At 33.6% G+C, this 21,932-nt stretch overlaps 2 protein-coding genes across 4 annotated transcripts in view; both read left to right on the top strand.

Annotated features, from left to right (window-relative positions):
- The window catches only part of LOC121220155 (callose synthase 9), a 29,936-nt gene extending 25,297 nt beyond the window's left edge, over positions 1-4,639 (top strand). Inside the window, exons 43-52 of the mRNA XM_041099421.1 lie at positions 221-268; positions 1,098-1,256; positions 1,748-1,861; positions 1,960-2,048; positions 2,134-2,289; positions 2,374-2,476; positions 3,038-3,157; positions 3,720-3,770; positions 3,865-4,047; positions 4,170-4,639. Coding sequence (XP_040955355.1) covers positions 221-268; positions 1,098-1,256; positions 1,748-1,861; positions 1,960-2,048; positions 2,134-2,289; positions 2,374-2,476; positions 3,038-3,157; positions 3,720-3,770; positions 3,865-4,047; positions 4,170-4,406 — 1,260 coding nt within the window. The 3' untranslated portion in view covers positions 4,407-4,639. The remainder of the gene's footprint in view (positions 1-220; positions 269-1,097; positions 1,257-1,747; positions 1,862-1,959; positions 2,049-2,133; positions 2,290-2,373; positions 2,477-3,037; positions 3,158-3,719; positions 3,771-3,864; positions 4,048-4,169) is intronic.
- A 3,241-nt stretch (positions 4,640-7,880) lies between these two features.
- LOC107938373 (casein kinase 1-like protein HD16) lies at positions 7,881-21,546 on the top strand. Of its 3 annotated transcripts, none has more exons than XM_041099420.1 (16): positions 7,881-8,526; positions 8,749-8,877; positions 8,976-9,049; positions 9,146-9,215; positions 9,292-9,347; positions 10,153-10,224; positions 10,384-10,478; positions 10,570-10,636; positions 10,726-10,855; positions 10,959-11,177; positions 18,591-18,730; positions 19,182-19,356; positions 19,435-19,525; positions 19,948-20,105; positions 20,427-20,615; positions 21,201-21,546. In XM_041099420.1, the coding sequence occupies exons 1-16, from the start codon at positions 8,179-8,181 to the stop codon at positions 21,258-21,260; spliced, it is 2,073 nt and encodes a 690-aa protein (XP_040955354.1). In that variant the 5' UTR covers positions 7,881-8,178; the 3' UTR covers positions 21,261-21,546. The 3 variants fall into 3 exon arrangements, with proteins under 3 accessions (XP_040955354.1, XP_040955353.1, XP_016726985.2); XM_041099419.1 differs by lacking the exons at positions 18,591-18,730; positions 19,182-19,356; positions 19,435-19,525; ... (1 more) ...; positions 20,427-20,615; positions 21,201-21,546 and adding exons at positions 11,311-11,450; positions 11,552-11,726; positions 11,815-11,905; ... (1 more) ...; positions 12,602-12,790; positions 13,603-13,993; XM_016871496.2 differs by lacking the exons at positions 7,881-8,526; positions 8,749-8,877; positions 8,976-9,049; ... (5 more) ...; positions 10,726-10,855; positions 10,959-11,177 and adding exons at positions 14,475-15,349; positions 15,978-16,106; positions 16,206-16,279; ... (5 more) ...; positions 17,790-17,919; positions 18,026-18,244.
- The last annotated feature ends 386 nt before the right edge of the window (positions 21,547-21,932 follow it).

Raw genomic sequence — 21,932 nt, 5'->3', positions numbered from 1 at the left:
CTGTTATGGGCAAAGAGTTTCATGCAGTTTTGATGCCCTTTAATTTATGATGCACTCTTTCTTCTTTGCTTTTCTTCTCTTCAAAATGTCAGTTATAGATGGGTTTTCCTCCATGCTAGAAAATGTAATGCAATTAATACTTTTATGCAGCAGCATGTATCTATATTATTCAAAAATTTTATTTCCATTGCTGAACAAATTTATTTATTCTTTTTTACAGTTAACCGTGCTGACTATATATATTTTCCTTTATGGAAGGGCTTATTTGGTAAGTTAGAGTTTTACATGTATTTTCTGATCAATTTCATATTGTACAATTGGAATTATAGCATATGTTTGTGATGTTAGAGTTTTTGATATTTTAAGTCTATTGCATTTCAGTCTCCATGTTTTCTATCTTATATTTTATTTATTTATTTTTCTGTTTGGCATCAAACTTCTTGAACCAACATGAAAATTTTCCATGATTGATAAATTTAATACTTTTTATTTAGGAAATAGGAGAAGGCTGAAAGTAAATGGCAATTTGCTTGGAGTGGTATAAAATGCTAGCTTTATACTCATTAGACCAATAAATAACTCATTAGGTTGCATTTGAAGATAACATTTTAAGATGACAAATAGAAATATTGTGGTGAGGGGTGCTAATCTATGTGTTGGGATAATTCACCTGATTTCTACAATGCACATTTTATAAAAAAATTTGTTCGCATATTCAGAACATCAGTTATAAAAAATGAAGTGTTGTGAGCTAACAAACTTAAAGCCCAATCACACCCATAGGCATTGCTGTTCAACTAAAATCTATAAGTTTTAACTACAATTTACGCAAACTAGGTGATTCCTTGAATGTAGAACCTAAATGTCTAGTAGTAATGTCTCTCCTTTTCTACTAACATTATCCCATGCCCTTTTTTCAGTCTGAAAGTTGTTTTTTTCTATTTAAGTTCACTGTAGCGTTAGGCTTTACTGTATTTGTTATTTTTGGGTTGTCCTTCATTATTGTGTGGTTATTCAGACATACATGAGTATTTGCATTGGTGCATGTACACATGTATGGTTGCTTAGCTGGATATTGACCCAAATTTTTGTTCCAGGCACTTTCTGGAGTTGGTGAAACAATGCAAGTAAGAGCTCGGATAACAGATAACGCCGCTCTTGAAGCTGCTCTAAATACTCAGTTTCTGTTTCAAATTGGTATCTTTTCAGCTGTGCCAATGGTTTTGGGCTTCATCTTGGAGCAAGGTTTCCTAAGGGTAATTGGTTATCCTGCATGTATCTCGATATTTTTCCACATTGAATTTGATTGTCTTGGTTTCATGTGAATTTGTGCACAAAATTCAACATGAGTGATTGGTGGGCTTGTCATTCAGTTGTTGTGTTCTGGCTTTTCTTTATTTATATACTTATGTTGAAAGCCGTGATGGTGATTTATTATACTGATCAAGGCCTGTTTTGTTTATTTCACGCTTTTCTTATAACTAAAACAAAGCTCATGTTCTCACCATGTAAACCATTGCGTTAACAAAATATTACTGTTTTAGTTTCTACTATGAGTGGCATTTATCTGAAATATTTAATGCTTTAGATCCAAATTAGCCTCCAAAAGCCTGACAAAATATTTTCTAGTATCATAATCATCATCTGTTTCAATCTCTATTGACATATGTGTAATACTTCTTCATTGTTAAATTTTACATTAGCCAGTTAGTTTTTTCCCCAATTCTTACTTTTCTTTCTTCTGCAGGCTATTGTCAGTTTTATTACAATGCAGTTACAGCTTTGTACTGTTTTCTTCACATTCTCCCTGGGTACAAGAACTCATTATTTTGGTCGGACAATCCTGCATGGTGGTGCAAGGGTATGCTTTGTCTCGTTGTACCTGATTCCCCTGTTTCTTTATTTAAAAGAAATTGGGATCTAGGTGAGTGTTATGTATTAACACTTTTTTCTTAACAGTATCAAGCTACAGGTAGAGGTTTTGTGGTCCGCCATATTAAATTTTCTGAGAACTACAGACTGTATTCTCGCAGTCATTTTGTTAAAGGGTATTTCTCTCTCTACATATATGTCTATATATGTTTATTTTTACTGAACCAACCATATTAAGTTAAGCTCTTGTGGTGCATTCAGGCTAGAAGTTGTGCTTCTGTTGGTGGTATACCTTGCATATGGGTATAATGATAGTGCATTGTCGTACATTCTTCTATCAATTAGCAGTTGGTTTATGGCTCTTTCATGGCTTTTCGCACCCTATTTGTTCAATCCTTCTGGATTTGAGTGGCAAAAGTAAGCAATCTTTTATTTATTTATTTATTTTTAAATGTGGGATCCTACCTAATTATGCATCTTTTTTGCCATTTTCATTTTCAGGATTGTGGAGGACTTCAGAGATTGGACAAATTGGCTATTTTACAGAGGCGGAATTGGTGTTAAGGGAGAGGAAAGCTGGGAAGCCTGGTGGGATGAAGAACTGGTATTCTTTTTGTTCTTAATATACCTATAGCTACAATAACTCTTTAGTTGATTTGTTTGTTCTATAAGTTACCTGTGTTATTTCTAATGCATAGACAAATACGTGTTTTCTTTTTGATACAAGTGTACAATTATACATTACAATGGGGGAAGGGGGAAAGGGTTTACACACTTAGGGATTGAACCTTGGACCTCATGCCAATCAACTTGAGACCCACACAAGTTTGCCACTAAACCAATGGCGAGATTGGCAAATATGAGTTAGTTATTCATAAATGTGAACCTTTTTAGTTTCCTCAAGAATGATTAAATATTCAATTGATACATAACAAAATGCAGTATACTCATGGAATTGGTGGAAGTACTTGGCAGGTCCATCTGTTATAGGGATTAGATCAAATTAGCCCTTTTATTATTAAATGGATTTAGTCCTTGTACTGTTAAAAAGAATCAAATAAGGCTAAATTTGACATAATTAACATTTACTGTTGAAAAAAATCAACTAGCATAGACTAGCAGAAGTCAACTTTTGAGTAACAGCTTATTTTGGTTGCATCTACAGGCACACATTCGCACCATGAGAGGAAGAATATTGGAGACTATTTTAAGTCTCAGATTTTTCCTGTTCCAGTATGGCGTTGTCTACAAGCTAAATGTGCAGGGAACAAATACGTCGTTGACGGTAACAAATATACTCATTATTCGATACTGTCTTCACTGTATGTTTAGCTGAAAGTTTGTTTTGATTATTAAATAATGTTTATTTGCCACTTAGTGATTTTCTTGACCGACCCCTCTTCGTTGCCATTTCTCCGAAATAGATCAATCTCAGAGAAGTTTAACCTATTTGTGTCTTCTAAATTGGAAAGCACAAATTGTGCCCTTAAAGTTGGTATATTCAGAATGTGATTGATTAGAGAAATAGTTGAGGTGAAAAAAAGGGTTAAAATTTGATGCATTGACTTTGTATAATTCTATACGATATATAATTCTATGCGATAATAACAAATCAAATGATGCCTCATCATTAGAAATAAAGCTTAGTTGTAGAAATTTTTTGATGATGTGTTATCACCTGATTCACCGATAGCACTTTCCCTCTTGGCAATGAAGTAATGATCGATCTTATTTATAGTTTCCGACGGGACTTATCATGAATTAAATGCTTTGTTTAATGTAATTGTTCTAAATGCTTGTGCTTTGGGATTGGTTGCATAAAATTTGAATTGCCTGTATCTCTGTAGGTTTATGGCTTTTCCTGGGTCGTACTTGCCGTTCTTATAATCCTCTTCAAGGTTTGTAACAGATGATTTTTTTTTTTAACAAAATAAACATTTTATAATCATTATCGATACTATGGAACTGATGAATGTCATTTGATTTAAACAGGTATTCACCTTCAGCCAGAAGATGTCAGTTAATTTCCAGCTGCTACTGCGTTTCATCCAAGGAGTCTCCTTCATGATCGCCATAGCTGGTTTAGCCGTTGCAGTTGCGTTAACAGACTTGTCTATCCCTGACATATTTGCTTCCATCTTAGCATTCGTGCCCACCGGATGGGGAATCCTGTCCGTAAGTTCCTCTTCGCCTTTTTCCTAGTGCATTCCTTTAAACACCCAACCACACACAGAGGTTCCGATTATGTTTGGTCATTATTTGGCATGCTTTCCAATATATGTATATATGTATTGCAGATTGCTGCAGCTTGGAAACCATTTGTGAAAAAGACGGGGTTGTGGAAATCAGTGCGATCGATGGCACGATTATACGATGCTGGAATGGGAATGATTATATTCGTTCCGATAGCATTTTTCTCATGGTTCCCGTTCGTCTCGACTTTCCAGACAAGGTTGATGTTCAATCAAGCTTTCAGCAGAGGTTTGGAAATTTCACTTATCCTCGCTGGTAACAATCCCAACACTGACCTTTGATCTTTTTGATTACTATATATTTCCACCATATTGGTTTTTCAATCACCTCTCTATTCAGATTAACTTTAGAAATTCAACACTGAAAATATTTTAAGTGTTAGTTTTTTTTTTCAATTTAACTACTTAGGATGTAAAAAGAAAACATGTATGGCGTTATTTTTTTGTTTAGTATAAAATATGGTTTCATAAAATTTTTTATTTGGTAAAATATAAAATAATGATATGGTTTCATATTTTAACTGCATCATTGACCATTTTTTTAGTTTAATTTAGCAAATGGATCTTATTGTTATGTATTATTACTAGAATTTAATCCCCAGTAAAAAGGTGAAAATTTGATAATTTTAAAATGTGTATTTTACAGGACTTTTTTTTTTCAAAATGGGAATAGTTTTAAACATATTTATAGTTTTTAAATGGAAATTTATTTTTGTAGTGATATATAATCAATTTTGTAATAAATTTTGTTTAGTAAATTTATCTGTTTATTTTGTCACTTATGATCCTTAATAAATCAAATATTATATATAAACTCTCTTCAACTGATAAACCGATAAGATCAAATCGAATAAAATGAAAATATTTGTTCAATTTGATTTTTGGTTAATTCGTTATCTCGATTAATTTGATTTGGTTTTGATTTTTGGGATCTAAACCAAAATAATTGGATAAATCGAATTTGATTTTTTTAAAATTAAAAATAGTTTTATACCCAATCCAAAAAATCTATATAAACTCATCTCAGATGTAAATCTGTAAAATCAAATCCAAGCTCAATTTAATAATTAATTTAGTTTATGGTACATAAATAACGTAATTAAAAAAAACCCTAGAAGTAAAAAGCCTAAATTGGCTAATCCTTAACGTGATTCACTCCTAATTCCCAAGAGCCGAAACATTGCACTGTTGGGTGCTGACAGATCCTCCCCGACACAAATACCACAGTTTACACAGTTGCGCCAACCGTTTTCTGGCGTACACCATGCCACCACCGTTGTTCCTTCGGCACCACTATCGTCTTTCTCTTCTGCCTGACCGCCCCGTTGGCCAACGCTTGACGCACCAATCAATATCGAAATAATTGTTTGAGTATTTACTTTATTTGGTTTTTTCCTTATCTTCGTATTGATTTGAAAAAAATTCAATACAACACTACAGAGTAAACCTATTTATCGGTTGGGTTACTTATCCAAATTCGAAGATTCATCCAAAATTTGAGAAAGTATAGACAAAAATATTTGGTTGAGATAATGGCTTGAGAAAAAAATAGATCCAACATTCAAAGCCCATGTCTGGCCTATTCGACCTATTTTTAAGTTTATAATAATTTATATTAGGTTATTTTTATATATTATGCAATTTAGAACACATTAAAATTATAAATCTATACCATATATATAATACTATTCAAACGTAAACATTAAAATAATGTTAAGATGACTATACAAAAATTTTCAATAAATAAATGTATAAACTTATTAAATATTAAAATAATATAATATAAATATTTTAAAAAAAATTAAAATTAATATGGGCAGGCCTAAAATATGCTTGGGTTAATCTCTTTGTAAATATTGATAGATTTGGACAAAATTTTAGGCTCATATTTCGGGTCGGATCTAATTTGGATAAACATAAAATATGTTAATATCATGATTAGATCCAATCCGTATCTAACCCGATCCAACTCATAAACACCTTTACTACAGAGGTGTCAAGAGTTATTTTTCTCATTTTTTTCCCTTGAAGCTACATAATTATTATCATGGAAAATCTGTCTATTAGTTTGATAACTGAAAAATGGATAAGGGACATATGATTCAAATGAAATTCTTGGACTACTTGTGTGGTTATGACTAAATCGGAGAAAAAAATAGTGAAGACCGATAAACCAAATCGAGCAAGTCTTATTTCAGTTATTATTCTCAACTTAATTCGATTTATATAAACTTTTCAATTTATTCAGTTGTTGCTATATAAAAATTGAACCGATTGAATGCTTCTTTTTTCTATGGAAGCAAGTCAAATAATATAAAAACAAAAATGTGAATATAAATTCAATTTTTTTTTTGTCTTAATTAAGTTAAATGTTATTAATCAAATTAGTATTTAAGGTAAACATGTTAAATGTTTAATTATAAGCCAATGGAAGCAAGACACCTGTCTCATTTGAATTGGTTAAAACTAATTTTAATTTAAAATTTTAAATGCCGCAAAAATTCAAAAAGTAGATTTAAAATTTAAAATTCGAAAGTATGTGTTATTAAAAAAAATGTAGCTAATATTTTTAAAATTTTTAAAAATAAATATAATTCTTAAAATTGTATAAAAATTCACTTGTTATATTATTTTATTCAAAAATTTAATTTTAGATTTTGTAATTCAAAAAATATATATATTTTTAATTAAAATATTATAGACTGATTTGATTTTTGGTAAAACAAATGCGACCAACATGAGATTCCACCCACCGACCAGCGCTGGTCAAACCAATCAATTTTTGTTTTTTAGATTTAAACTATTTTTATTTTTAAACTTTTTTTATTTGATAATATTTTAATTATATGTTTAAAAATTTAAGTAAAATTTTTAGATTATATATTCTAGAATTTTTGTATTAGAAAATTCAACATTAATACCAAATAATAGATTAATTAAAAAACGAATGAGGGAAATAAAGAAGGTTGTTGAGTTTAATTTTAATATTCAGTTAAAATTTTAAGATTTTTTTTATCTCAAATTGATATCTGAATTTTATTTTAATATTAAATTTGGTAGTTGAGTTTTTTTTTTCAATTTGATCCTTAAGTTATTTATTTGTCTCAATTAAGTTCTTCAGTTTGGTTTTAATATTTAATTTAGTCCTCAAATTCTGAATTATGTATATATATATTTTATTTTACTTAGAGCACAAGCATAAAATATTTATTAGATAACATTGTATTATTTGGTTTGGTTAATAAATTAAATATTAAAGTTAAACTTGGGTATTAAATTAAGACAACAAAAACTTTTTATATTAAATTGAATATTAAGGCAAAGTTAAGTTCCAAATGATATATTAATTTAATAAAAAAATTAAATTGCCCAGTCAGCATCAAGATTTGCAGAATCAGATTGTTGGTTGAGTCGGACAGGCTATCAGTTTGTCGGTCCAATTAATTAGTTTGATTTGATTAAATAAATTATTAAAAATGTTAAAAATCCTATTCAACTAATTTTTTTATCCAATTCAACTGATTCATACTGATTTTTGATCAACCGATTCAATTTCTCTCTCTAAATTAATATTATGACCAATTATGAATTCAATCGATTTAATCAATTGGTTTGATCCGGTCCAGTTAAAAAAACTTTGGCATATCACCCGCGGTAGCTATCCATTTCATAAATGCTGACGTGGCGTCATATCTATGGGACCCACTTCAACTCGAGACACGATTTCCATCATCTCTCACAAACTATTTTCGTCAAAAACTTGCGCCTTTTTTCATCCCCTTCTATATCCTTTATTATTATTATTATTTATTTTCCTCTGTCAAAACCCTAACCCTAACCCTCAAATTCGCTTAAAAATTCCCCCCCCTTTGTTCAAATCCTTTCTCTAATTACACTAAAAGCCCCTTCAATTTTTGATAAATTCAATTTATTGTAAAAATTTCCCCATTCCTTTTTTTTTTAATTTGAGAAATTTCCATGGCCGCCGTTGTAGAAGAAACCATACAATGATTGAATTATTGGGGTTTCGTTTCAATTGTATGGGGTTTATGAAATGCCTGAGTTGCGAAAAGGTGTTTGTAGAGGCCGTGCCAAGTTAGCGCAGCCTCAGCAGCCACAAGAAACCCGGAAACAAACGAGGAATCAAGGTCGGAAACGTGCGGCGGCGGCGGTTATTGAGGTAGGTAGGCCAAGGACGAGATTGGCCGCCAAGAGACTAAAGGAGGAGGAGGAACACCCTCAGGTCGTTGTGATTTCTGAGAGAGAGAGCGATATTTTGAAGGAGTTGGTAAAAGACAATAAAGAAAAAGAAGCTGTGATGGGGGACGATAGCGGTGGGTTGAGTGCTAATAAGGCTGCGGAACAGGAAGAGGAGGGAAGTACTGCACCTTTCCCTGAGAGGGTATGCTTTTGTTTTATTGTTGAAAGCATTTATATTTTTAATGACAGTCCTCTTTTCCCTTTTAGTCTAATTAATTATTTTTCCTTGTGTAATTGTTTGTCTATTTAATTAATTTTCCTCTTTTCTTTCTTTGTTTCTGGTAACTTGTTTTCTGGGTTCTTCATTAATTTTCAGTTTAGTTTGGTTGATTTGATTTTTGTTTTGCTATAATAACTTTGCTAGGTTCAAGTTGGGGGATCTCCTATGTACAGGATAGAAAGAAAGCTTGGTAAAGGTGGATTTGGCCAGGTGTTTGTTGGAAGACGTGTTAGTGGTGGAAATGAACGTGCAACTGGTTCTGCAGCCATGGAGGTAAACCATCTTCAACTATCTTAAGCCATAGAAAGTTCCATATAATCTTATTTCTTGATATTAACATTAGTTCTGTTATTGTTTTTGCATTCTTTTAGGTAGCTCTAAAATTTGAGCATAGAAACAGCAAAGGTTGTAGTTATGGTCCTCCTTGCGAATGGCAAGTTTACAAGTAGGTGGCTGTATTTCCTTTATAGTTTTTTTTTTTGGAACATTTCTAAATTTATGACTACATGTGATAACATTGTGTTGGGTTTTTGGTAAACAGTGCTCTAGGTGGTAGTCATGGAGTTCCAAAAGTGCACTACAAAGGAAAGCAAGGAGACTATTATGTGATGGTATGGGCTGCAGCTTGTCTTTCTGTTTGTGCATCTATCTTAAATCATGGCTTAACTTCTGCTATTGTATTTTCAGGTTATGGACATATTAGGGCCCAGTTTATGGGATGTTTGGAATTCTTCAGGGCAAACGTAAGTGGCATGTCTTTGTGACCTTGTTCAGATTCCCATCTCTCCACGCCACCCCCTTTTTCATGAAGTACTGGTGTCTGACATTCACGTCCAACGCTTAAATGGACATGGGTATTGGGATATGATCGTGCACAGACAGTCAAAATACCTTGAACTCAGAAAAAATGAACATGCCTGTTTCGGACGCACACCCAAATCCAGCACTGCCATCTGTGTTTGACAGACTTTTAGTTTCACCCATCAGACACAACTCGAAGAAATAATAGTACTCCCTTAGGGTATTTTTTTGGATTGTTTTAAGAAAAACTATGAAAAACCCAACGCCCAGTCCTAAAGGACAACATGAACTTATACACAACTGAAAAAACACTAGCCCATATAATCTATATATGCTCAATTAGATGTTAGCTTAGCTGGCTGACTGCTGGCCCTCTTTTCATTACTGGTCGTTCTATATAAAGTAGTAACCCAAAGGTCCAATTGAAGTAGGGGCATGCACTCCTCTTATTGTTGATCTCTTGGTAGGGTGGAATTGAGCATCTAAGCTTCTGGTTATCCTGAGTGTTTTTGTGGGGTTGGGTGGGATTGATGGTCTGCTTATTTCCCAGGGGAAATGCAGGGGTTGTCTTCTTGACCTTGCTTGGCAAAAGGAGTGCATGCATTCTTTTTTTCCCAAATTTATAACTTTCTTATGGAATATCTGTGCGTTGTAATCCTTTGTATAAACATTGGGGTAGATGGACTCTAACATGGAACAAGCCCACTAGTCATGGATATTAATTTTTGTTCTTAATTTCACATGCAGGATGTCTGCAGAAATGGTAGCTTGTATAGCTGTTGAGTCCCTATCTATACTAGAGAAGATGCACTCCAAAGGGTTTGTGATTTTATTTATGTTTAGTTTGAATGCTAGTTTTCATGAAAGCTCTATAAATCTATAATATTGGTATCTTTTTAAAATGTTAAATCTATATTTCACCTCTTTGTCTTTGTTTCTACTAACTTTTGATTTCAATGTTGATCTTATGTGATACAGTTATGTGCATGGGGATGTTAAACCTGAGAACTTTTTACTTGGTCAACCATCCACGCCACAAGAGAAGAAGTTGTTTCTTGTTGACCTTGGATTAGGCAAGTAAATTCTATTTTAGCCCCACAGTTCCTTTTTATGCTTTGATTTGAGGTTCTTTTCTTATGTTTGATCTAAACCATGATGTTTCAGCAACAAAATGGAAAGATAGCAGCAGTGGACTGCATGTTGATTATGATCAACGACCTGATATGTTTAGGTGTGTATAATGTCTGTCTAATTGGAGACTTGTTTATGATGAACTCTTTTGCTGATAATCTTGTTTTCTGTAATTTTCATCTTCACCAGAGGAACTGTTCGATATGCAAGTGTCCATGCGCATTTGGGAAGAACTGCTAGCAGAAGAGATGATCTTGAGTCTCTTGCTTATACACTCATATTTTTACATCGAGGCCGGCTACCATGGCAGGGGTATCAGGTATGACTGATTTGATTATCACAGTGAGTTGTATATCAGAGAGTTATTTTAGCATTCATTGTTTATATTGTTTTCTCATTCTTTCTTGTACTTTCAAATCAAGGGTGACAACAAGTCATTCTTAGTCTGCAAAAAGAAAATGGCTACATCACCTGAAATGCTTTGCTGCTTCTGTCCTCCACCACTAAAACAGTTTCTTGAGATTGTGGTGAATATGAAATTTGATGAGGAACCCAACTACTCCAAACTAATATCGTTATTTGAGGGGTTGATAGGACCAAATCCAGCTGTAAGGCCGATAAACACAGATGGTGCTCAAAAGGTATTGACATGTACTAGTGTTTGTCGTCATGAATATACATGTGATGTTTTTTATTTTTAAAGTATATATAAAATTTAATAATTTTAAGTTAATAAAGGTAGTAGAAAATTAACAATCCTGGAATGTTTGGTAGATTATTTATCAAGTCGGCCAAAAGCGAGGTAGGTTGACCATTGATGAAGAGGATGATCAACCCAAGAAGAAGGTTCGTCTTGGTGTTCCTGCTACACAGTGGATTTCAATCTACAATGCAAGACTGCCAATGAAGCAGAGGTATTTTGGAACGTGTAGACCTTAAGGAGTAAAAATGTTAATATATACTAGCTGTCCTTGTTTGATGTTTCAATTTAACTGTTTGGTTATCGTGCAATTAGGTATCATTACAATGTGGCAGATGCAAGGTTGGCCCAACACGTGGAGAAAGGAATGGCTGATGGTCTGCTAATAAGCTGTGTGGCATCTTATACCAATCTTTGGGCATTAATTATGGATGCTGGAACTGGTTTCACAAGCCAAGTTTATGAGCTTTCACCTTCCTTCTTACACAAGGTGTCCTATTGCATATTGTTATGGTTAATACTTTCTTTCCTATTACGACTGGTGTTCAAGGAATGACTCATTTTTTTCAATTATACAGGAGTGGATCATGGATCAGTGGGAGAAGAACTATTACATTAGTTCTATTGCTGGTTCTAGCGGTGGCAGCTCCCTTGTTGTAATGTCCAAAGGTCTGTTCATATTCTAGTTTGTCTAAATTGTCTGATAAAATTGTGGTTTTGATGGAATAAATAGATAGATAAAGGCTGAAATTGAAACTTGAAATATTGTGGTTTTAGTTGCTACGACATTTTTTTTCAATATGTTTTACTTGATGCATGTACCAACTTAGCTCTATATCCAAATGTTGCTTGAACCAGACTGGATCGACCAGGGTCTGGGTCTGGAGAGTGGCTGTGAACTGGTTAGACCGGGAACCGGTATGGACCAGTTGAACCGGGTTTTTATTTCTAATAATTTTTTAATCAGATCGTTCGGACCAGTGAACTGATCCGGTTTTAAAAACATTGCTAAATCCTTTTACAGAAACCTGAATGGTACTTCAATCAAGCATGTAGACAAAGATGTTGATTTTTTTACCAAAATTTGCACTTATATAAAGATTTCTGAATGATGATAACGTTTGTAGGCACCCAATACACTCAACAATCTTATAAAGTAAGTGACTCTTTCCCATTTAAGTGGATAAACAAAAAGTGGAGAGAGGGCTTTTACGTAACCTCAATGGCAACTACTGGAAGCCGATGGGGTGTTGTTATGTCTCGCAATGCTGGTTTCAGTGATCAGGTTTGATCTCAGTTGCACTAGAAGTATTCAGATTATATGCACCTGCTATCTTATTAACTATTTTCAACCGGTTTTTGTAGGTTGTTGAACTTGATTTTCTCTATCCAAGCGAAGGAATCCACAGACGTTGGGATAATGGTTATAGAATCACTTCAACAGCTGCAACTTCAGATCAATCTGCACTAATCTTGAGCATTCCTAAGCGCAAGCCCGGTGATGAAACTCAAGAAACTTTACGAACATCTCAATTCCCCAGCACACATGTTAAGGTAATTGTTCTATTGCTTCTTTTTAGTGTATACTTTACCAGTTTTAAGAAGTTAATATTTTTTTAGGGAAATAAGAAGTTATATTTATGAATGACAAGAATTTTGACATTCCATTTCTTCCAATTAATAGCCCTTTTATAAAGAAAATTGTATTTAATGTGCATTACTTTTTCTTAAATTCAATAAAAACATTGTATTAAATGCAATTTTATCCCCTAAAATGGTAAGAAATCTATCCTTAATTGGTGTTTAACTTAACCTAAGAACTATCTTTGATAGCTTATGATCTGCAATCTATATCAACACATTGTCTATGTTTGTCAACCGAGTCCGTGGTGTAATGGTAAAGGGTTTTCGTTAAAATGAAATCCATCTCTGAATCTCTTGTCTAATTTTTTTGGTACAAATTATAAATAGGGGAGGCGATAACAATGACTGGGTTTGAACCCTAATTTGTGAGATGACCCCAATAAGGGGCTTAACCATTGCTTCCTTATGTTATCGCTGTCTAACTATGTTTAAATCTATATGATGATATATAAATCTATTACTATATTTAAGTGTTTTATTGAATTGGTGCCACCTTCAATTGGGTCACTAACTCAGTAATGAATATACCAAAAGTCCCTCACTTTTAATAAGCAGTAGATATTATTTTGAAGGTAATTTGGTCTTTTCATATAAAATCTTGAAAAATATTTGCGCATAATGGGGTTTGAACTTAAAATGTTGTGAGTGTGACAAAATCTAGTATATAGTTCATTTATATATATATATGCCATTTTTCATGTGAGCTTTGTTGTTCTGTGCAGGAAAAATGGGCAAAAAATCTCTATCTTGCTTGTCTATGCTATGGGAGGACTGTATCATGAAATGGGGTATCAATGGTGGTGACAATTTTCCTAGGGAAAAAAGGGGGAGGTTCCCTACATGTTATCTCCATCAGTTTCCTTTTGATGTGTTCCCCATGTTAAATGTTTATAGCGGACATTAGGATGTCTTAAAAATATCTCCCAAGTCCTTGTACTATTAAAATGTTGCAATTTAGTCCTAATTTTGTTTATTTCTGTATTTTAAAATACAACTGTTAACAATGTTTGCTAGTGTCTGTTAAATATGTGCTATGTGGCATACACGTGGCCCTAACATGTAACATAAAATGTTATTTAGATATATATATATAAATCGAAATTTGGGAGAGAATAATAGATTTTCTTAAAAGTGCGTAATTTTGCATATGAAAATATTTTAATTAGAGTTTTTTTAAATTCTTGGAATTTGAACTCAACTAATTTTAAATGAACTCATCTTCAAATAATTTGAAAGTTGAGCTTCGAATTTGAATTATGCAAATTAAAAATGATTTTAAGAGTTTGATTTTAATGTTTAATTTAGTATTTTAGTTTTGATTTAATATTAGATTTGGTATTTGAGTTTTTTCAATTTGATATTTAATTTTTTTTGTTTAAATTGAACACACCGGTCTAACTTTATTGCTTAATTTGGTATTTAAATTTTTTTGTCTCAATTAAGCACCTTTTATTATTAGGGTACGTGTGTCAAAAATTCATTGGTACTATATGATATCATTCGATCGGAAAACGAAAATTGAACATTAAAACTAATCACTGATATCAAAATGAACATTAAAATTAAAATCAGGCACCAACCAAGCAATATGTTAACCCTTCTTAAGTTATCCATTTGTAAAATTCGAAAGGCATCGTCTTTTCTTTACAATGCGGGAAAAGGTAAATAAAAAATAAAAATAAACATGCTGACGTGGAGGAAAACATGGGGCCCACCTCAACTCTAATTCCATTCGCATATCAATTTCGGCTCTGTATGTTGGCTATCGGCATAAGGAAGCCACTCTTTTACTTCTTTTTCCCATTTCCCTTTATTGTTATTTTCTGATTCCCCCCTCCCCTACCAAATTTCCAATTTTCCTCCCCAAACCCTAACCCTAATCCTTCCTCGTTTTTGATTCCTCTCTCTAATTAAACCTTAAGTCCCTTCAAAAATTGATTAGTCGTTTCAATTTCTTGTTGTGAATTCCCCAAACTTTCTTTTTTAAATTATTGAATTTTTACATGGCTGGTGTTGTTGAAGAAATTATACAATGATTGGGTTATTGGGGTTTGGTTTCAATTTTATGGGGTTTACGAAATGCCTCTGGTTGGAAAAGGAGTTAGTAGACGTCGCGCCACGTTAGCTCAACCGCAACAAGGGGGAAAACAGACGAGGCGGAGCAACCGAGGTCGGAAACGTGCGGCTGAGGGAGAGGTAGGTAGGCCGAGGACTAGATTGGCTGCTAAAAGACTTAAGGAGGAGAATAAAGTTCAGGTGGGGGTGGTAGCTCCGACCGGTGGAGAGGATCGTGAGTTTAACCAACAGGTGATTTCGATTTCTGAGAGAGGGAGCGATATCGAGAGGAAGGAGTTGGTGGAAGTTGATAAAAGGAAGGAAGGTGGGATGGGGGACGATAGCGGTGGGTTGAGTGCTAACAGGGCCGTTGGACAGGAAGAGGAGGGGAATACTGCACCTTTTCCAGAGAGGGTATGGTTATATGCTTCTGGTTTTGGCTTGTCCATTATTTATGTGTTGTATTTCTTTGGCACTTGCTTGTTGATAGTTGTTCTTGTTATGGTTCCGAGCCACTATATTTTCGATTTAGCAGTTTTTTGCCTTTAACTCTTATTGATAGTTGTCTATGCGTGTGTGTCTGTGTGTAAAGTGTTGAGAGCCAATTACTTCGAGCCTTGTTGTCTACCTGACGCTGTAATTGTTAGAAAGAAAGGAAAATGAGGGAAAGGAAAGGGCACTGAAATTGATTTTATTATTATTCATTTTGGTACAATAGATGGAAAATGAGATGATGGAAAAGAATTGAGTAAACATGTAAATGATGTGATCGGTTTTTTTAAGTTTCGTGAATGCTATCCTCCCACCTGTGGAAGGGTTGAATTGTGAGGGAATGAGAGAAATTTTAAAGGTCCACCTATTTTCCCTGCCTTCTAATTTCTTTACCATCGAATGAGTGAAAAGTTAGAAGGAGAAAGTGAGAAAACCTTCTCCTAATACACTCTTTCTAGTAATCTTTGTGTCCTATCATTATAATATCATTTTTTTAGTCAGTTAGGATAATTGGATATTTGGATTTATTTTCCTTTTAAACTTTTGCAAGCTTCATGTTGGGGGATCTCCCGTGTACAAAGTAGAGAGAAAGCTAGGTAAAGGTGGATTTGGTCAGGTGTTTGTTGGACGACGTGTTAGTGGTGGAAATGAACGTGGAACCGGTTCTGCTGCCATGGAGGTAAACCATCGTTTGCTGTCTCAAGCCTATAGGAAGTTTCATATGATCATAATTATTTATATTAATATTAGTTCTGTTACCATTCTTGCCATCTTTTAGGTTGCTCTGAAATTTGAGCATAGAAACAGCAAAGGATGTAATTATGGTCCTCCATATGAATGGCAAGTTTACAAGTAGGTGGCTCTATCTCGTTTCTAGTTTTTCTTTGGAACATTTCTAAGTCATGACTATATCTGACACTGTTGATCTTGTTGTGAACAGTGCTCTTGGTGGCAGTCATGGAGTTCCCAAAGTACACTACAAAGGGAAGCAAGGAGACTATTATGTGATGGTATGATCTGCAGCTTGTTTTCTATTTGTGTACCTATCATAAATCCATGCTTGACTTATACTTGTGTATTTTCAGGTTATGGACATGCTAGGGCCCAGCTTATGGGATGTTTGGAACTCTTCAGGGCAAGCGTGAGTGACATGTCTTATTACCTTGTTAACACTCCATCCCTGCCCTGCTTCCTTTTTCTTATGGTTTGCTTATTCAGAAATGAGAGACAACATAAGAGGAAGCACTTTATTAAGTGAAATTTTGCTTCATTCTTATTTGATAGATTTACAATTGTTTTTAGTTTTGTTCAGTAGACAGGTCGAAGAAACAAAAATACTCCATTACTGTTTACCATTTCTTCTTTCCACTAGAAATATATTGAGAGTATATGTTCATGCTTGGGCTATCTAAGTTATTTAGTGGTTGCCAGTTGGGGAGCTATGTTTACTCTCTTCACCTGTTTTTTGGGAGGAGTGGGGTGGTGGCTATTTTAAGAATAACAAACTAATCCATCCATCTAACAAACCCAAAACCCAATGCTAAAAGGCCATGAACACTCATACACAACTCTAGGAAGCCCTTATCCTTAGAATCAATACATGTTTGGGGTTTTCTTCTTAACCCTTCACCGCAAAAGAATTTTTATGCAAGTTTTTTTTTTCCAATTTTATCACGTTTTATGGAACATTTGGCACCTCCTAATCCTTTGTGTAGACGTTGAGACTGATGGATGATAAGATGGAATAAGCCTACTAATCTTTGATTTAAAACTTTTGTTCTCAATTTCACATGCAGGATGTCTGCAGAAATGGTAGCATGTATAGCAGTTGAGTCCCTATCAATATTAGAGAAGATGCACTCCAAAGGGTTGGTGATCTTAATTATTTTTAGTATGAATATTAGTTGGCTTGCAAGCTCTATAAATTTATAATATTAGTATCTTTCTTAGTTTTCAACTCTTTTCTCTTTTTTGATTTCTACCAACTTTTTCTTTGAATGTTGATCCTGTGTGATACCAGTTATGTGCATGGGGATGTTAAGCCTGAGAACTTTCTACTTGGTCAACCATCTACACCACAAGAGAAGAAATTATTTCTTGTAGACCTTGGATTAGGCGAGTAAATTTCACTTTATCCCTACAGTATCTCTTTAATGATTCCATTTTGATTCTTTTCTTATGTTGTCTGCATCATGACATCTCAGCAACAAAGTGGAAAGATAGCAGCAGTGGGCTGCATGTTGATTATGATCAACGTCCCGATATGTTCAGGTGTGTATAATTTTTTTCTAGTTGGAGATAGGTGCGTATGATCAACTATTTTGCTGACACTATTGTGTTCTGTAATTTTGGTATTCACCAGAGGAACTGTTCGATATGCTAGTGCTCATGCGCATTTGGGAAGAACTGCCAGCCGAAGAGATGATCTTGAGTCTCTAGCATACACACTCATATTCCTGCATCGAGGTCGATTACCGTGGCAGGGCTATCAGGTATGGCTGATATAATTATCATAGTGAGTTGCATATCAGTCATTTTAGCCCTCAGCATCTATAACTGTATTGTTTTCTCATTCTTTGTTTTGCTTTCTAAATCAAGGGTGACAACAAATCGTTCTTAGTCTGCAAAAAGAAAATGGCTACATCCCCTGAAATGCTTTGCTGCTTCTGTCCTCCTGCACTAAAACAATTTCTTGAGATTGTGGTGAATATGAAATTTGACGAGGAGCCCAACTACTCCAAACTAATATCTTTATTTGAGGGCTTGTTAGGACCAAATCCAGCTATAAGGCCAATAAACACAGATGGTGCTCAAAAGGTATTTATATGTACTAGTGGTCTAGTATTTGTTGTCACGCATGTTGCATGTGATAATTTTATATTATTTTGAAATAATAATTATATAGAATACCGGTCTTTTAACTCCTTTTGTCAATGCATAAAATTTGGTTGCATGCAAAATATATATATAAAAAATAAAAATAGTAATATTAATTTTCGGAGGCCAATTTAAATGTATTTAATGTAAATATGCATTCATACTAAGGGGTTCAAAGATCTTGGGGGTAGGGGCCCAAGGGTTCCCCATGCTCTCACTGTCATCTGCCAGTTAAGACTTTAGAAAATCTGTAAACACATTAATGATAATTGTGAAATTTTGGTAGATTATTTATCAAGTAGGCCAAAAGCGAGGTAGGTTGAACATTGATGAAGATGATGATCAACCCAAGAAGAAGGTTCGTCTTGGTGTGCCTGCTACACAGTGGATTTCAGTCTACAATGCCAGACTTCCAATGAAGCAGAGGTATTTTGGAGTAGTCTTCATTTTCACTGCACCTTTTCTTCTCTTCATTTTCTTTTTCATTTTAAAAGACAGTAGAAGTGATTTGTGAAATTAATAATTTCACTTTCAAAAGGAAATTTAGATTGTAATTATTAGCTCATTTCTCATTTTCGTAACATTTGAAGCAAAAGGAAAGCAGCAAATGCAACATACAGTAGAATTTTAAGTATATATATATTTGAATTAGTTTGGTCTCCTTTTGACTTGTGGTTAAAGAACCTTTTACCTTGTGGTGAAAATATTTTTTAGTGGTCCTCTATCAAACACCTCTTTAGTCCTCCTCTTGCCCGTTTTATCTTTTGCTTTAGCTGGAGTATGATCGGCCTGTAGGCAATAAGGGAAAAAATGTTCATATGTACTAGCTTTCTGTGTTTGATGTTTCAACTTCACTGTTTGGTTATCATGCAATTAGGTATCATTACAATGTGGCAGATGCAAGGTTGGCTCAACATGTGGAGAAAGGAATAGCAGATGGTCTGCTAATAAGCTGTGTGGCATGTTGTACCAATCTTTGGGCATTGATCATGGATGCAGGGACTGGTTTTACAAGCCAAGTTTATGAGCTATCACCTTCCTTCTTACACAAGGTGACCTATTGCATATTGTTATGATTGCTTAAGTAAAATATTTATATTAAGGAATGGCTTATTCTTCTGAATATACAGGAGTGGATCATGGATCAGTGGGAGAAAAACTATTACATCAGTTCTATTGCTGGTTCAAACAGTGGAAATTCCCTTGTTGTTATGTCCAAAGGTCAGTTTGTATTCTGGTTTGTGTAAAAGTCTGATGAAATTTTGGTTTTAATGGAATAAATGAACCTAAAATCAAAATCGCTTAAGATGGGTTTGGGAGGGGAATATGGTATATCGAGGATCCAGGTGATGGTGTGACATCTTTTCTTTGACATAGATGTTCCTTCCAACTCTCAATTGTAGCTTTGTTTCTTTTGTTCATTTTTCTCCTTTGATTTAAATCTTGTAATCTTAGGACTTACTAGAAACCAAGGGGATTGATTAGATGAGAACTGAATTACTTAAGTAGGTAGACGAACATGTTAGTTTTTATCAAAGTTTGCACTTCGGACAAACAATATCTAGGCAAAACTGCTTCTACTTTTTTTCCTTTTTCATTTACTTTTATGGCTCAAGATTTCTGAATCATGATAATTTGTGTAGGTACCCAATACACTCAACAATCTTATAAAGTAAGTGACTCTTTCCCCTTTAAGTGGATAAACAAAAAGTGGAGAGAGGGTTTTTATGTCACCTCGATGACAACTGCTGGAAGCCGATGGGGTGTTGTTATGTCTCGCAATGCAGGCTTCAGTGATCAGGTTTCATCTCAGTTGCACTAACATTATTTGGGTTCTCCATAGCAATTTGATAATTGATCAATGGTTTTCTTTGTTTGTTTGAATTCGTATTAACTTGGAAGTTAATAATATTGTCCATTTAATTGGGGATTGATGTAAAAAAAACAATTGTTAGGGTTAACCATAACTTCTAGAAGGTTATTCAGACGGAACTTAATATTATTAATTTTATTAGATATATTAAAAAGCTATAAATGTATTTAACTCATCATGAGTTCACAAAATTAATGCCCTGAACTTGTTTAGTTTGAATTCATTCCATCCTTTCTACCGGTTTTATAGGTTGTGGAACTTGATTTTCTCTATCCAAGTGAAGGAATCCACAGACGTTGGGATAGTGGTTATAGAATCACATCGACAGCTGCAACTTTGGATCAAGCTGCTCTAATCTTGAGCATCCCTAAGCGCAAACCCGGTGATGAAACTCAAGAAACTTTACGCACATCTCAGTTTCCCAGCATTCATGTTAAGGTAACAATTCTATTGCTTCTTTATAATGTGTACTTTATATACATCTAAAACTTGCTATTTTGAGAAGTTAATATCATAAATGAAAATGATTTAGGGAAAGTAAAATGTAAATTAATGCTTTATGTTTTTCTTAAATTTAGTAGAAGTAATGCATTAAATTTTTTTTAAAAAAAGAAGCTAAAATGGTAATCATTAATCCTTAACCAGTGCCTACTAGGGATGAGCAAGAAAACCGAAAAACCAAAAACCAAAAACAGATTCCAGTTGATCGGAATTGATGGAATTCAGTTCTGTTAGGTTTCTTAAAGAACCACAATGGTACGAGATAACCACAAATTTTGTCCAAAACCCCAATCAGAACCAAATCGTTATCACTCCTACTGCCTATAGGCATTTAGAACCGAATCGTCATCACTCCTCATCGACCTAATCCAATTATCCTTACAGGAATTACTTCTTGATAGCTCTGTATTAACATGTTAATTCCTTGTATGATTAAATCTATATGGTGATTTGTAAATGTATGTATGTATGTATGTATGTATGTATGTATTATATTTTCATGTGAATTTTGTTATTGTGTAGGAAAAATGGGCAAAAAATCTCTATCTTGCTTGTCTATGCTATGGAAGGACTGTATCATGAAATCCATGTCATTGGTGACAATTTTACTGAGGGATAAAAGGGTGGATTTTGTTTTCTTCCCCTAATTTTATCTGTTATTTGCTTTCTCTCGATGTTCCATGTTAAATGTTTAGAGGAGGGGAGTACACTAGGGATGTCTAAATATACCTCAAGCCCTTGCTATTTAGTTTTTGTATTTTAAAAATGTATAAGTGTTCACACCCTTTGCTCCTTTTAAATATTACTTATGTGTAATATTTTCTTGATATAAAGTAATGATGTGGAATTAAAATGATGTTCTTTTCAATGTTGTGGAATTATTTTGAAAATATATATATTTCCAATTACAAAAAAGCATTAGTGATCTTGCTCTAACCCTTTCCATTCTATTGTAAAAGTTATGAATTTAATTTTATATGTTAACTTGATCAATTTTTCTTTATATTTTTCAAATTTTAATCTTGACTAAAATAGTAATAATTAAATTCATTTAGTTAAATTAATTATTAGTCTTATATTATCTGCACAGTTTTAAATTTGATCTATACTCTAATTTTAGAATTATTAAATTATAAAAGTTAATCATTAATTGGACTTTTAGTTAATAAAATATGAAAATAACAATTTAAGATGTGATAATATATTTTCCGTACTAGATTTAATAATAACAAAACTCAATGAATTTAAGAGTTA

This window comes from Gossypium hirsutum, chromosome D08 (assembly GCF_007990345.1).
Source record: "Gossypium hirsutum isolate 1008001.06 chromosome D08, Gossypium_hirsutum_v2.1, whole genome shotgun sequence".
NCBI classification, from domain to species: domain Eukaryota; kingdom Viridiplantae; phylum Streptophyta; class Magnoliopsida; order Malvales; family Malvaceae; genus Gossypium; species Gossypium hirsutum.
The sequence above is the reverse complement of the archived record's forward strand: the minus strand, read 5'-3'. Positions and strand labels throughout refer to the sequence as shown.

Bases quoted from the DNA above. Each gene is read 5' to 3' on its own strand.
- LOC107938373 (XM_016871496.2), top strand. From the start codon at position 14,960: ATGCCTCTGGTTGGAAAAGGAGTTAGTAGACGTCGCGCCACGTTAGCT. The intron at 17,543-17,631 runs GCGAGTAAATTT...ATGACATCTCAG, and splicing joins TCTTGTAGACCTTGGATTAG to CAACAAAGTGGAAAGATAGC. The intron at 20,616-21,200 runs GTAACAATTCTA...GTTATTGTGTAG, and splicing joins TTCCCAGCATTCATGTTAAG to GAAAAATGGGCAAAAAATCT.